Source organism: Phaseolus vulgaris, chromosome 10, assembly GCF_000499845.2.
Source record: "Phaseolus vulgaris cultivar G19833 chromosome 10, P. vulgaris v2.0, whole genome shotgun sequence".
Lineage (NCBI taxonomy): Eukaryota > Viridiplantae > Streptophyta > Magnoliopsida > Fabales > Fabaceae > Phaseolus > Phaseolus vulgaris.
This window is the reverse complement of record NC_023750.2, coordinates 3164485-3181155: the sequence shown is the minus strand read 5'-3', so window position 1 is coordinate 3181155 and position 16671 is coordinate 3164485. Positions and strand designations below refer to the sequence as shown.

The 16671-nt window shown below is 30.1% G+C and overlaps 2 protein-coding genes across 2 annotated transcripts; one reads left to right on the top strand and one right to left on the bottom strand.

Annotated features, from left to right (window-relative positions):
- The first annotated feature begins 1413 nt into the window (after nt 1-1413).
- LOC137818961 (cytochrome P450 CYP82D47-like) lies at nt 1414-3350 on the top strand. The gene is made up of 2 exons (XM_068622630.1): nt 1414-2442; nt 2534-3350. Exons 1-2 carry the CDS (start codon nt 1414-1416, stop codon nt 3161-3163), a joined length of 1659 nt encoding a protein of 552 aa, XP_068478731.1. The 3' UTR covers nt 3164-3350.
- A 5057-nt stretch (nt 3351-8407) lies between these two features.
- Nucleotides 8408-9960, bottom strand: LOC137819137 (uncharacterized). The gene is made up of 3 exons (XM_068622900.1): nt 9103-9960; nt 8814-8957; nt 8408-8647 (listed from the first exon to the last, which is right to left on the bottom strand). Exons 1-3 carry the CDS (start codon nt 9958-9960, stop codon nt 8408-8410), a joined length of 1242 nt encoding a protein of 413 aa, XP_068479001.1.
- Nucleotides 9961-16671: the final 6711 nt, after the last annotated feature.

The following is a 16671-nucleotide window of genomic DNA, read 5'->3' as shown; positions in this document are numbered from 1 at the left end:
AAAATATTTATTTATTGAGAATCATAAATTTCATAATACATGGTCTGATATATTATGCAAATTTTCATTTTCCACTACTCTCAATTATAGAAAACTAACAAGATGTTGGATACATTTAATTTTCACTAGCTACAACAATACCTATCTATTGTACGAAACCTTTGGTGTGTTTTAAATTGTTTTAGAAATGAAGAAATAATGTTATTTTGTTTTTCTTCCTTCTTCTTCTCCCTCATCATTCATATAAGGGTTGAAAAAAAAAATTCATGTCAGAGAGGGGACTTTTCACATTACTAAAAATTAAGCTCTTACAATTAGTATTCCCATTATAGTTAATTTTAGAAAATATTCTTCTTCAACTCATTTACAATTTAGTTTTTAATTATTTATATATTAGTCCTTTTAATAAGTTGCATTTATCTCAAATGAGACATTAAATTACCTTTTAATAATTGTATTAGATAAAATAAATTATATTTTTGTATAACTATATTATTGGTATAAAAATTCCACCAACTTAATAACTAGTTTCCTTAGAAAAATTTGGTTTGTCACCTTTATTAAATTTTCCCCTTTCCAACGATGGGTTTTTTCATCTAAAAATAGGCTTGATTTTCTTGTATGAATTTATAATTCATTCGTGTCGGATTTCTCGAACTTTTTTAACTTATATATTCACTCTATAAATTTATATCACTAACTAATTTTAAAAATCAAAATAATTAATTAAAATTTATTAAATTAGAAATTATTTTATAAATTAAAAAATTATAGTTATTTAAAGTAGTTTCTATAATTAATAAAAAATTTAAATTAATATCTAACATTATCAAGATTTTAACTATTAACTACTTTATATTTTAAATTAGTCTTCATTAATCTTTAGAGACTAATTTAAAATCTAAAACATTAATAACTAAAATTTTGATAACTAATTTAGATACTAATTTATAAAAAATTTATAAATTTTTATTAATAATAGAAATAATTTTATATATCAATAATTTTAGTATCTAAAATAACATCTAATTTAAAACATAAAACATAGTAACTAAAATTTGATAGCTAAATTAGATACAAATATATAAATTATTTTATAAATTTTTATTAATAATAAAAACTACTTTATATATCAATAATTTTAGTATTTAAAATAATATCTAATTTTAGTAAATATAATACCTAACTATTTATGGTTTCTAAATTTGATTCCTTTTCAATCATTCTCTTGTAATTATTGTAATCTGTTACTATATCATTTCCTGGCTTTTATAAAAATATTTCAAAATATTCTCATGCTTTAAACAAGCGCTTTGTTAAACAGAAATTCGTGTCCACAAGAAGGTAGATAAATTTTTAAGATTCTAGACCACGTTCATAAAAAAACAAAAAAATCATGTCATTCATTCAATAATGCAAGAGAATTCAGATCCTATAAATAAATGTCCAATTAGTGTGTACACAATTAATCCTCCAACAATGGATCCATCTTCCTATGTCCAAGCTTCTGTTGTTGCAGGAATCTTAGCTTTGTTAATTGCATACAAAGTGTTTAGGTTCTTTACATCTCCCAATGAATCTACTAAACGAAAAAAGGGTACCAAAATACCAGAACCTTATGGTGCTTTACCTTTCATAGGGCACCTCCATCTTCTCAATGCCAGAATACCCTATTTCAGGACCTTTTCAGCCATGGCTGAGAAATATGGTCCAATCTTCTGTGTCAAACTGGGTTGCCACCCCACCATAGTGGTGAACAGCAGGGAAATTGCCAAGGAGTGCCTCACAACAAACGACAGAGTTTTTGCCTCAAGGCCAAACACTACTGGAGGGAGACTCATGGGTTACAACAATGCAATATTTGGCCTTGCCCCTTACGGAAACTACTGGCGTGAGATTAGAAAAATGGCTGTTCTTGAGATTTTATCAAGCTACAGGCTTGAGAAGCTGAAGCACGTGAGAGACACTGAAACATTCTCTCTTGTGAAGGACTTGTACTCATCAATGTCGTCCCCAAAGAACGTGAAGGGCTCAACTGAAGTGGCTATAAGCAATCTATTGGAGCACACCACCTTCAATATAATTGTGAGGATGATCGCTGGGAAGAGATTTGGAGGGGACACGGTTAACCAAGAAGATAATGAGGCATGGAAGCTGAGGAAGTCCATAAGAGATTCCACGTATTTGTTTGGTGTTTTTGTGGTGGCTGATGCAATTCCATCTCTTAGCTGGTTTGATTTCCAAGGGTACGTGAGTTTCATGAAAAGAACAGCTAAGCAAACTGACCTCATTCTGCAGAAATGGATGGAAGAACATTTGAGAGATAGAGTAAGAGATGGGAAATGTGAAAGGGACTTCATGGATGTTATGATCTCAACGTTCGAAGAGCAAGAAGAGATTTGTGGCTATAAGAAAGAGACTGTTATCAAAGCAACAGCAATGGTACGTGTGTGTTTTTTAATTTTTCTGAAATTTCTATAATGTTTTTAGAATGATAAAAAAGGCTTGGAATCTGACAAAGTTTTTGGTGCAGCTTCTTATCCTTACTGGTTCAGGAAGCACAGCTATGACACTAACATGGGCACTGTCATTGCTCCTAAACCATCCAAAGGTTCTGAAGGTGGCCCTACAAGAATTGGACACCCACGTAGGAAAAGAAAGATGGGTTGAAGAATCTGACATTAAAAATCTCAATTATCTCCATGCCATTATCAAAGAGACCCTTCGTTTATATCCACCAGCACCCTTAACAGGAATCAGGGAGGTCATGGAAGATTGCTCTCTGGTAGGGTACCATGTCCCAAAGGGGACACGTTTGCTTATAAACTTATGGAACTTGCAAAGGGACCCAGAAGTATGGGCTAACCCCAATGAGTTTCAGCCAGAGAGGTTCCTGAGCAGTCATAGAGACATTGATTTTATGAGTCAGGACTTTGAGTTGATTCCATTTAGCTTTGGAAGAAGGTCATGCCCTGGCATGGCATTTGGGCTACAAGTGACTCACTTGACCTTGGCTCGGTTGCTTCAAGGGTTTCATATTTGCTTAAAAGATGGTGCTGAGGTTGATATGACTGAAGGGTTAGGAGTGGCTTTGCCCAAGGAACAACCACTTCGAGTTATGCTCCAACCACGTCTTCCATTGGAGCTTTATCAAAGCCTCTGAATAGTGTCTGTGAAAACTATGCTTTAATTATGCTATGCTATTGTTAGAGTCCTAAATAAGATCTTTACCTAGGACTATGCTATTGTTAGAGTCCTAAATAAGATGCATACCTAGGACTATGCCATTGTTAGAGTTTTAAATAAGATGCCAAAACTTCTATTTGATAATGATTTTTGAAAAACTCTCAGTTTGTCTTTATGATACAAGTGATGAGTTTGTCTTTATGCCAAGTGAAACTCGTGTGAGAAAAATGTTATGTAAACTTTATAAAATTATGCTAAATGAGAGTGTGTTGACAGTAACATCTATGCATAGGGATGCATACTTTTCTTTTGTTTAAATACAATCAAATTTCTTCATTATAGTATAAAGTAGTTGTACTTTTTATTTTATTTTAAGTTTATCTTTATTTTAATTATTTTTTTTATATAAAAACTTTCATATTAGGTATCATTATACAACTTATTATACAACTTGATATCTCATCAAATAATAACTCATTATATTAGAAAAATATTATTAAAAAAAAATCAAAATATTATACTGAAATTTATATATTAAAAAAATATACATAAATATATTATAACTATTTATAAAGAAATATTTAAAATATAGAAGATACATAAAAAAATATAGATAAAAGAAATATATCTGTTCTTAAAAATTCTAAAACAACATAGAAAGAAAATTATTATTTGCAGAACTGAGGTGATTAAAACACAAAGATTATTGATTCTAAGTTTTTGTAATTTATTGACTTTTTTTTTAATTTTCTCACAGAGCATTGGGATTTAGGAGATAGATAACATAAAAAGAAAAGAAAGAGAAAAAATAAATACACTAGATAAGGACCAGACCAAAGCTTATGTCAGTGAAGAGACATTTTTTTTCCGTACTTGGACCCACCCGTCAAGATTAATGGACCGTTTGTTTTTTACAAAGAAAGGAAAGTTTTTACTCTAAATAAAAAAAACACGAAATTTTTTATTAAATATTTATAATTATAAATATTTAAATATTTTTATCAATTTTTTTATAAAAGTTTTCACGTTAGACATCACTCATCTCAGCTATACTGACACCTCAAACAATAACAATCATATGTCATCACATGAAAAAAAAATATGTTATTAAAAAAAATACAAAAATGTGGGAGATTAGACTAAAACTCATGCTAACAAAAACGATACATAGGTAAACTATACCCATTCATAAAGAATTCTAAGAATAGACTAAATGGAAGCCTATTATACCAATGAAATGATTCTCTATGAATAAATCATAAATTAGCCAACTTATCAGCACATGTATTTCCTTCACGAAAAATATGAGTAACTCTCAATCTGATTTTCCCACAGTAATTAAGACAAGTATTTCATTGATTACGAAGCATCCACAGAACATTAGTCCTAGCACTAAACGCAACACAAACCAAAGCATAATCACATTCAAGCCAAACATTAGTAAATCCCATCTTTTGAGCTTCATTCATATCATGTATAGCTGCATAAAACTCAGCAACCATAATAGTTTGAACTTCAAGAAACACAGAGAAAGCACCAATAAACTCCCCCATACTCCCACGGAAAATACCTCCACAAATAGTAAAATCAGGATACCCCCTAGCAGCCCCATCAGTGTTAATTTTAACTCAGCCTAGTGAAGGAAACTCCCACCTAACAGGAAGAGGACGAGAAACTTTACCACTACGAGTACTAATATAAAAAAACTTAATCACGTTGAAATCCAACATATCATTATATTGAACCAAGTGGTGTTCAAGCTTTGAAGAATCCAAACCCTTTTAAGGTTGTTGAAGCCTTGGTTGTGCTTGTTGTTGCTGTGCTGGTTTAGTCTAGTTCTGGGGTAGTTTGAGTGTTGTAATCCACCCCTTGATCGAATCTAAAGCATAGGCATTCTCAATCTTTGTGAAAGTAAAATGTTTTCAAACTAAGTTAAAACAACCGATTGTTTTGTCGAAACAACCGATTGTTTATACTTAGATGTTTTGATAAAAGTTTTGAAAACTGTTTTTCAAATGGTTAAGCTGTTAAAACCAAAACAACTGATTGATTCGAGGAAACAACCGATTGTTTGTTTTGGGACCATAACAGAAAAACTGTTTTATCTTTGACTGAGCTTTAAATGTTTTAAATGCTTACGCTCTAGTCATTAAATGCCTTGACCAATCTTTTAATGCAATTTAAGAGTTTGTTAAGATTTGATAACAAACTACATCTTTGAATAAATTCAGAAAAACAAATTTGAGAATTGATCTTTGATAAGTTTTTTACTAAGAGTTTTTGAGTTTTTCAAAGAGCTGAGATTGCTGAAAGTTTGTGATTGATCAAAGTTTGTGGAATAGGATTCTGCTTGTATTGATTTCAGATTATCTTCTGTAACAAGTGTAATCCTTGTACTCTGTGAAACAAGTTTCGTTTCTGTATTTGCTAAGATTGGTTGTGTGTTCTTGAGGGTATCAAGATCAGCAATCTTAGTGTTGGTGTGTTGGCCAAGAAGAGTGTGTGTCTTGAGGTGTTCAAGGTCACTTTCTTGGTTGTGGTGTAAGTGATCAAAGTGTGATTGCTTAGTGGATTTCCTCAGAGTTTCTGAGAAGACTGGATGTAGCTCTGGGTTTGGAGTGAACCAGTATAAACATTTGTGTGCAATCTCTATATCCCTAAATCTTTAATTTCAGTTTTGTTTGTTGTTTGCTGGTATAAACAACCGATTGTTTTTCTGGTACTGCTGTTTTTTATTGTTGTTTTGGCAAACTGAATTTCTTATCAATTGTTTCTTGTGATAATTTCATTCTTGTTTTAAAAGTTTGCGAAAACCCGCTTTAAACAATTAAACCATGCCATATTTGCTAAAGAAGTAGAAGAACACCATTTATCATTCTAGAAATTAATAAAAGTACTTGTACCAACAGGCCAAGAAGTATAATCAAGTATAGTAGAATTAAACTGCTTAATTCCAGACCAAAGAGATGAGGATCTATAAACCATTCTAAACTCATATTTTCATTTAAGAACTCTGGCTTTCAGGAAAAAAAGACCAAGGTTTGTTGTTATATGCAAAGTTCCAAGCAAGCGTAAGAAGATATGCATTTATGATTTTGAATACCAAACTACATCGAAATGTTATTATCTAGTGGACGAATTCCAAAAAGTGGTTGGCATTTATTTTTCCAATTAGTAGAGAAGTGATAAAGAAGCCGATAAAAAAAAGGAGAAGTGATAAAGAAGAATGGAAAAAAATAGAATAGAAAAAATATAAAAAATGGTTTGATAGAAAATTAATTTAAAAAGTTGAAATAAAATTGGAGGTAATAAATTTGAAATGGTTTTTAGGAAAAAATTGAAAATTATGTGTGGTTAAAATATAATTTTGTCTTGTAGGAAAACAATTTGAAAATTCACATGTCACATCTGTGTTAAGAATTTGAGCACTCTTTTAATTGTTAATTATTTGTTGGACATCACTTTTATTTTGTATTTGTATTGTGTTAAATTTTTTATTGACAACTCTAATTGGATATTGATAGTTTATTTTTGTAATTTGTTTTTAGTTTTGATATTGTAATATTTTTTTATACATTGTGAAATAGTTTATTAAAGAGTAGTTATGTGAGATTAACATTCTTTTAGGGTTGACACGTGTGTAAGTTAGACCGTAACCATTTAAACTTTCTTTTATGTTGATTCATTGGATAAGTCATCTGCAGTAGATTATTGCTTCAGTTGAATTGATTAGGTCTTGATTTGTGGAAAAGCTGGATGTGATGGTTGCAATTATAAGCAACACAATTTTCTCTATACATCTTGTTAACTTGACATACAATTTAGTCATCATAGAAAATGCAAATTGAGATTTCCAAGTTAACAATTGAGAAACATTTTCATCAATTATTGTGTGAACAACATCATACCTAATTTGACCATGTGTGGTTATTTGAGGTTGACAGTAGTACAACTTTGTTAATATCATATGATCTAGAAGTCCCAAAGTGTCACAAAATTTCTCTTTTAAATGAAAGAAGGTACAATTGAGGGATGCAAAACAATTTACGTAATGGACATTCAAAGTGGAAGCCTTCATCATTTTCTATTATGTGACCATTTGCAATGGCAACAATAAGATCTAAATTGAAAAAATTCTCAATATATGTTATGCAAAGTTTCTCCATTTGAAGATGAAAGCAAAATTTTTGGAAAAGAGGAAATTTGTTTATATGGTGTGAAGGCTTTGTGTTAACTAAATGGTTTTAAAGTGATGTGGTGGTGGATGCCTGAATTTATAGTTGGAGAATAATTCAAATATAGATTAAGATGATTGTTTTAAACGTGTGAAATGAAATGTGTGTATTACAAGTAATACAAAATAGTTGAAAAATTTATTACGAGTGTTATTGTGCGCACATTAAATGAGAAAATGGAGTACATTTGTGTTGGTGAGATTCCTAACACGTTGAATCTATTTTTGAGGCATGGTCGTGACAAAAAGTAATTACAGAGGATTGATGCGAAAATGCACATTATTATGTTGTGCGGCTTGAGAATTTTTTTATCGATGACTGATTTGACAATGAACATTATTGTGTGTGGTCATGAAAAGCCATTATGGAGACTAATATGATTGTGCATAGTGTTGACCAATGTGCCCTAACAAAGAATATATTATGGAGACATGTGCGCTCTCGGGCTTCACATAAAGGCTCATCTGGTCCTTGCATGAATATCATATCTAGATTTAATAAAGCATGAGAGTGGACAAAACTTGTTTAGAAACTTTTCTTCAACATACAAAAATTCTTTATCTTTCGTATTATAATCGCTTATTCATTTTTAACTTTATATTTGTTCTTTTTTTCATCATCTTCATTTTGGAGCGATTTGTAGTTCACATTGCAAAATTCTTTTCTTATTCTTGAACTTAGATTGGCGTTAGGTTCACAACATCTTATTTTCAATTATAAGCTCAATTGGTATATTATATTTTTAGTATCTTGTTAACATAACAAATATTGTGATAGATGAATATATATATATATATATATATATATATATATATATATATCCACAAGATACTTGTGTACCAAAACTAACACAATCATAAACCAAACAATGGATTAAAAGTAAAACAACATTAATACACAGTGATAATTTAGAACCACTATTTACGAATTACATGTAAACTACAAATTAAATAAGTTATTAAAGAAAGATAAATAAATAGTTCACATCAAATTGTCAAATTTTTGTTTGGTATTTGATCTGCCAAATAAATATAGAAATGCCCCATAGCCCCAGTACGAAACTTGTTTTCGTATATGGATTCTAATGTTAGAATTTCGCCGTCTTTAATCTTGATAGAACCAGGTTTTGGATAGCAAACTGACATTCCAACTAGGTAACCATTTTCATTTCCTGCTTCTTTTCCAGTTCCATATTTTGGATTTGAAGTGCATAAAACCCTTCGATCCTAAGTTAAGCAAAAACATAAATTTAGAGAGGATGCATTAAAATAGTTAATTTACTTATCAACAAATCTTATTATTAACAAATTTATGAAGAACAAAAAATTTAGCATAAGGTTATCTACCTGATATATATTAGATAGGAATACAAAAAATAAATTCAAATATTACCTGTCCATATAAAGTAGTATTGACAACACCGGTGTGCATATGAGCAGTGCCATATATAAGATAGCCACCTTTTGTCATTGGGATGTTTGCTTTCTTAACGTGAGGGGAATCACTATTATGATTTCTTGGAATAGTATATTCTGCCTATAAGAAATTGAGAAATTTATGTTACTCACTTATCCACGAAAAAATGTAATTAATAGCCTAATAATTTTGTTTAAAATATAAGTGAGTCTCAAAAGTTTTCTTATATTTTTAAAGTATAGTATATATTGAATAAATCATCTACCTGACAATCATGAATTAGTGTAGAACCATTTGATCTTACACGATCAGTTGAATCAAGTATATAGAACCTAAGAGGCATTTGGTGTTCATCCCAATCAACCCACCTTATTTTGTATCTTAGGGAAAGCTTTCTTGTTGGGCCATGGAAATCATTTCTTAATTTGCACTGTAAGTTGTCTTGACAACAAAATAGTCCTCCTTTATAATTTCTTGGCAATAATTGACCATTAATGCCCATTGTAACATTGTAAAAGTTCTTTGGGAGATTTAAAAGCTTACACCTACACTCTGAACAACCTTTTCTATCATGTGCACCACGGGTATCAATAACCATGATGCTAAATAACCATTTTTCTTTAAACCCATCCTTTAATTTTGTAGGATTACCTAATTCAACTGCAAAAGGATTTGGAAGATTTGAGGATGTTCCTCGTGATTCTCCTCCCAAGCCCCAATAATGTGGAAGCAAAAAACCTTGGCACATACCATCATTCCTTTCGAATTCGATACCATTGCGAAGGTCGTGAGATTGTTTAATGTAGTGTGACATGGTGATATTCTCAATATATTTTACAGCAAACCAATGATGAAGGTAAGCTTCATACAAAGGTACAGATTTACCATCTTCATCAACTACTTCAACATCAAAACTTTTGACCCCAATGTGACCCTTTGGAAAGTCAATATCTAATAATGTTTTCACTGCAATTTTTCCTGGTCCCACTTCAAACTCTTCGGACAAAAAAGTAGCTGATTTGATATAGCTTTCATTGGACTCTACAACAATTGAGTGTGTTGTGCTAGGAAGCAACATCATCATTGATAATAAAGTTATTGCTACTTTAGAGAGAGTCTTCATGTTAACCTACCCATAAAACGTTAACATTAGCCATGAAAATATGTATCCAATGTTATTCATGTGGTAAAAACACGTGAATCAAATAAGATTTAAATGAAAGGGTGAAATAATAGAACATTGATAACAAAAGTTGCAAACCATATAAGAAGAAGATAATTGGCTAATCATGATGATGCTTCGGTCTTAGCTGAAGATGTATGATCGTTTAGATTCGTGTAAATTTATGTGTATATGCAATTAATTGCTAGTTTTATATATGATAGATGACTTGATAGTGATATATCTGGCATAACTAAATTTTAAATCGATGTTGATTGTCTCCTTTTATTTGAATGTATAAGGTGTTTTCATTTTACTTTAAGCCCAAATTAACATGTGTAGATGTAGTTTTACACATGTACAAACCTATTAGAAAACTCTTATGACTATTTATAGGTATTAAACCAGTTCAATTAACAATCTGTTTAAGCAAATTTGGTATGGTTTAACTTTTAGTGGAATTTCTTTTTTTAATAAGCAATATTTATACATTGTGTAATGATTGTAAGTTTTAACTGTTTAACAGAAGAAAATGAAAAATATAATTATATAAATGTAATAAAAAAATATTTAAATAAATATTTAATTTAGATTCATGTAAAATATAGTAAATTTGGAAGAAAAGTAAAAGAAACAATTTAATACTCTAATTTGATTTAAGAAATAAAATAGCAATAACATTAATAAATTAGATTAATTAATAACTACAGAAGGAGAGAACACCTAACATATTTTATGGAAACGAAAATTTTATACATGCTGATATTATTACATATAAGGGATACGAAAATTTTATACGTGTTGATATTATTACATATAACATTCAGGAGGGATGATATTTTTTTTCATTGTTCATAGTATTTTAATATTTTAGTGGTGAATAAAATTATATTTTTATATAATTTAAATTTATTTTAAAACTAACCGTGAAAGTCATTAGAGTTCAAATTTCAGATTAAATAAAACAAAACTTGAAGGCTATGCTCCAAAGATTAGATTGTTAAGGTTTTTCATATATAATGAAACACCAAGAAATCAAATTAAGTTAATTTCAGTAAAGCATGTGGTTGAATATAATATGAAACTCTTCTATATGACTAATGACTAAGTAAATGTTCTACTTACAAGAATTTATTTTTGTAATATTTAAAGTAGGAGTGATACAGGGTGAGACGAGTATAAGTTTTACTCTTGAAGTAAAATTTTATCTGTATCCTTATTCTCATATCTAGTGGGTATGTAATTTTTGTCTCATTTTCACCCTATTGAATAATAGGTATGTCTATACTTACGTCTATATTCTTCTAAATATTAATTAAATAATTTAAAAAAAATTAAAAATCATAAATATTAAGAAAGAAATCACATCAAAGTATTAAATAACAATGAACATTATTGTGTGTGGTCATGAAAAGCCATTATGGATACTAATATGATTGTGCATAGTGTTGATCAATGAGCCCTAACAAAGAATATAATATTATGGAGACATGTGCGCTCTCGGGCTTCACATAAAGGCTCATCTGGTCCTTGCATGAATATCATATTTAGATTTAATCAAGCGAGAGAGTGGACAAAACTTGTTTAGAAACTTTTCTTCAACATCATTCCAGCTATTCAAATTGTGGTTTGGATAGGATTTAAGTCACTCTTAACTTTGTCACCCAATAAGAAAGAGAATAATCTTATATACATTGATTCTAGATCCCTTTCTTCAAATCTCATGGTACCTATCAATTCATAGAAAGTGGATAAATGAGTATAAGGATCCTCATGATCCAATCCTATGAATTGATGGCTATTGATTAAGTTAAAAAATGTTGGCTTCATTTTCCGCGATCTTGTTGTAGCGGGCATGAATATGTTTGAAAATATATTGGTCTTGGTTGAATACCATAGTCTCCCAAAGCTCTTCTTTGAGGATTAACAATCCGTCCACCTTCATTATTTATGTTTTCATCCATTCCTTCACTTTGTTTTTGTATGAGATTGAGAGTTGGGTGAGGTAGGATCTAATCTTTTTTTTTAAATCTCCTCGGTTTTGTCTGAGCTTTCTTCTTTCAAATCTCAAATTTTCAATGTCCTGCTTAAAACAAAGGTCTTCTGAAGAGGAGTTAGCATGAAAGGGCAATCAAAGAAATTTATTTTTCGAGTTAGATGAGATGTTAACTATTCATAGAATTTACAATATGTACTTCTTTAGTTATTATAATATGTTAGTTAATTAGATACTAATTTAAAGACATTTATTAATAATAGAAATAATTTTACATATCAATAACTTTTTAATATTTAAAATAATTTCTAATTTAATTAATATAATAATTATTTATTTATTATTATTAAAGTTAATTTTTATTTAATATTTTTTTTAAATGCAGCAAAATATAATACTTGTACATGCATATTCCCATATACTAGTCTTCCTCTGGATTAAAACCTCCCAGTACATAGGTAGCACACAAATTCAAACAATCTCAAAATTAATTTCGCTAAATAGTAACAAAAAATGTTTAATAGTACACCCAAAGGAAAAATATTAAAATAGATCACAATATACGTGTCTATTTCATTTTAAATAAACATTTGAAAAAGAAATACTCACTCTATATATATTATATTCAAGATTTTCGATGGAACTAGTAATTATTTTTAATACAAAATAATTTATAAATCATAAAAAAAAAAAACTAATGATAACTCAATTAAAAAAATTAACCAAATGAGGAGGAATAATCTAATTATACCATCATAAATAATTTTCTATCAAAACTTAATATTTTTTTATAAATAATAAAAATTAATAAATATGAAATACTTATTAAAATCCAAACTATCCAGCCATTAGATAAAACCTGCATATTTACATATTTAAGATCTATCTTCATCCATCTAACAATTACATTACAAAAATTATATATATAAAATTAAGAGGAGTCTATTTATTTTTCTTATATATTAATATATAATAATAATAATAATAATACTAAAATTGAAAAGAATAAATTTTTTCCATATATCTTATCACATTTAATGTATGAACGAAATTAGGTTGAATTGATAAGTGTCCTAATTAGTATCCAGTGATTTCTCCAAATACATGCACCACTTTTTTTTTCTTACATTCAAATTCAGCTTTCAAATCACAATTTTGCTTATTGTCATCTCTAAGTGTATGATTCCATTTCATTCTCATTCATTTTCATATTCTATGACAGAAACACTTATATAATAAGTCAAATTTTACCAAACCAAAAATCTGTTTAAATTTAAATGTTTTCCTCTTTTTTCTTATGAACAAAATTATGGTAGGACATGTTAAAGAGACAACCAATATTGTTGTACAGTGATAAAATTATGTCTTTTTCTTTTAAAATTTTCTAGTAACTGCCCTAACTTAAGAATTTTAAATGTATTTTTATATGCACAAAAGTCTCATATTACGTGTGGTTTATAGACACTTATATTAAAGTTCACAGAACTTGAATGCAATATTTTGTTTCTTCCACACCTGGTTGGAAACACCTCCTTCAAGTGAGAACAAAAAAAATATATATGTGTATCTTCTTCCACTCTTCACACGTAGCTATTTCTTATGTCTTTTATAGACAAATCACTTTCTTTCTTCTTCTTTTTTTTTTTATTTCTTTCTTTTGCCATTTTACACCAACAAAGGCCACAAATTGATAATCATTTTTGCAATTCTTTAGCTCAAAAAAAAAAAACACGTGGAGCTTACAAATTACTGTTCAATCACAAATTTTAATTTTTTCTGACATTTAAGTTTGTAAAGAGAAAAATATTATTAGATTATTAGAAAATCCTTAAATAAAAATTAATTTTAAAAATAATTAATTAATTATTATATTAACTAAATTAGACATTAATTTAAAAAAATAATTTATAAATGTTGTTAATAATAATATTTAATTTAATTAATGTAATAACTATTTATTTATTTTTTAAAATTAATTTTTATTTAATTATTATCTTGTTGTAGTGTTATAAGAGAATTTTTTAATTAACTTATTAAAGAACTAATAGAAAATCCAAAATACAAAATCTGAAAATGCATTTCAAAAGAAAAATTATGGAATTCAGAAATGTGTTCCAAAAATTCAAGTTCAGAAATGTATTTCAAAAAAATATCCAAATATATTTTTTATTCACATCTCTTTATTTAAATTCATTTTCATCATTTTACAAAAATGTTTTTATCATTTTAATTACAAATGGAATACTGGTTGAAATTGATATGTTCTAGAGAGAATTTGCCCAGTTCAAATTGCAAAAGTAAGGAAGGTCACAAAGCGACAAATGAAGACCCAATAGCTTTGGCCCAACATATTAAAGAGGTGGCCCAGAACCCATCCAATATTTTTTACCAATATTTTTGGAAAAATGATGTTTCTTTCTGCACTTTTACTTTTTTTCTCCTGCACCCTATATTCTTTGAAATATCCAAATTACCCTTAACAAGTTTGAGTGATTTCAAAATAGTGGTGTTCAATAAAAAAAAAGATATTTTTAAAATTGAAAATCTCGAATACAAAAAATCATTCGAAAATATTATTTCTAGAACACATTTTTCAGAATGATAATTCCAAAAATCATAAAATATATTTCGAAAAGTGTGAAAAATTCTAAAAAATTAACTGAAAATCATTTTTAAAATGGGTAAAATAGTCTTTTTTAAAAATATGGGTGCAGGGAGAGAAACACCCTTGGGAAAACTAGAAATGATAAACAAGAGGCCTTGGATAGTGAAAAGGAAAGGATTAAATGGCTATAGATGGGAGACACAAATTCAAATACTACCATTCTGTGAAAAAGTGGAGGAGAACATGTAATGCTATAAATGGTTTAATAGTGAACGGGAGTTGGTGTGAGGACCATGTTATGGTTAAGAATGAAGTTCAAAATATTTTTGAGGATAAGTTAAGTGAGGTTGAAGGAATCCAAGTTAGGTTAGATGGTGTAAGTTTTCATAAAATTACAAACAAGGAAAATACAAGATTGATAGTTGGTATTACGGGCTCTGAAATTAAATCGACAATGTGGAACCGTGATAGTTGTAAAAGTTCGGGATCGAATATGTTTAATTTTAGTTTTGGAAAGAACCAATGAGAAAGGATTAAAGATGACCTATTTAAGGCTTTTAATGAATTTTAGGTGACTAGATAAATTCTTATTGGCTGCAATAATTACTTTATAACCTGATGTCTAAGGTGGATAACTCGTAACAACTTATCAATTTAGGCCTATATCTTTTATTATCGGACAAAATCATTATTAGACTTAATTACAGGAATATAATCACTATTAATGAGTCTATAATTAGACTTAATTATAGGAATATAATCATTATTAATGGGTCTATAATTAGTCTTAATTACAGATGTTATGTTAGAAAAAGAATCTGTACGGTTCTGTACGGTTCTAATGCTCTGGTTATATATATGTATCATTGCTATAGATGAAAGACAGATTGAATAAAACAGAAAATATTCTTTCATGTTATCAGAGCACAAAACTCTGATACCCGACAAACACAAAGCAAAGGCAACGGTGCACAACCATGGCAGATGCACCAGAAAAGAATAATGCCAACAAAGCAGAGCACGAAGGAGGAGGTGCTAAGAAGACCTACTCGCCATATGATCTCAACGCGAGTGACAATCCCGGAAACATAAGTCCAATTGCGCGGAGAAAATTACGACGAATGGGCAAGAGCAGTAAAGATCTCCCTTCATGCCCGGAGAAAATGGGGCTTCATTGATGGAACACATATCCAACCAGAGGATGAGGCACCCGACCTTGAAGATTGGTGGACCGTGCAGTCCATGATTGTCTCTTGGATTCTAAACACCATTGAACCAAGCTTACGATCCACAGTAGCATATGCTGAGACTGCACATAACTTGTGGGAAGACATTAAAGAAAGATTCTCGGTCGTGAATGGACCTAGAATTCAACAACTAAGGTCGGACTTGTCAAAATGCAAGCAGGAGGGAATGGTGGTGGCAACTTACTTTGGAAAATTGAAGGTCCTTTGGGATGAGCTTGCTAACAGTGACAAAATTCCATCTTGTACGTGTGGTGGATGCAAGTGTGGGTTTGGTGCTCAGTTGGAAAAACGAAGGGAGGAGGAGAAGGTTCATCAACTCCTTATGGGGTTGGATGACGCAAGCTACGGGACAGTAAGATCAAACATTCTGGCCTCAGACCCATTGCCATCTCTGAACCGCGTATATGCTATGTTGGTACAAGAAGAAAGAGTGAGAATGATGGCCAAATCAACGGAAGAAAGGGGGTTGGTCGTGGGTCTCGCGATGCAGGCCAACTACAAAGAAAAAGGGCGTGGAGATATGGTAGAAAAATTAATGACGTGCAGTCATTACGGTAAAAATGGTCACAACATGAAGGGATGCTTCCAATTGATCGGATATCCCGAATGGTGGGGTGACAGACCAAAAAGTGAAGGCAAATGGAACGGCAGGGGCCGCCAAGGGATGCGAAACAAAGGTAACCCGACACGTGCAAATGTGGCACACGCTAGTGGAAGCAACAGTCAAGCCAACAATGACGACAAGAAACTTGAGATGGCAGGTCTGACCAATGAACAATGGAAGGTACTGGTTGATATGATCAGCAAACAAAAATCAAATGAAT

What these genes read in the sequence shown, in the direction of transcription:
- LOC137818961 (XM_068622630.1), top strand. Translation starts at nt 1,414, where the DNA reads ATGCAAGAGAATTCAGATCCTATAAATAAATGTCCAATTAGTGTGTAC. An exon ending in TTATCAAAGCAACAGCAATG is followed by an intron (nt 2,443 to 2,533) that starts GTACGTGTGTGT and finishes TTTTTGGTGCAG; the next exon opens with CTTCTTATCCTTACTGGTTC.
- LOC137819137 (XM_068622900.1), bottom strand. Translation starts at nt 9,960, where the DNA reads ATGAAGACTCTCTCTAAAGTAGCAATAACTTTATTATCAATGATGATG. An exon ending in CACTAATTCATGATTGTCAG is followed by an intron (nt 8,958 to 9,102) that starts GTAGATGATTTA and finishes AATTTCTTATAG; the next exon opens with GCAGAATATACTATTCCAAG. An exon ending in ATACTACTTTATATGGACAG is followed by an intron (nt 8,648 to 8,813) that starts GTAATATTTGAA and finishes TGCTTAACTTAG; the next exon opens with GATCGAAGGGTTTTATGCAC.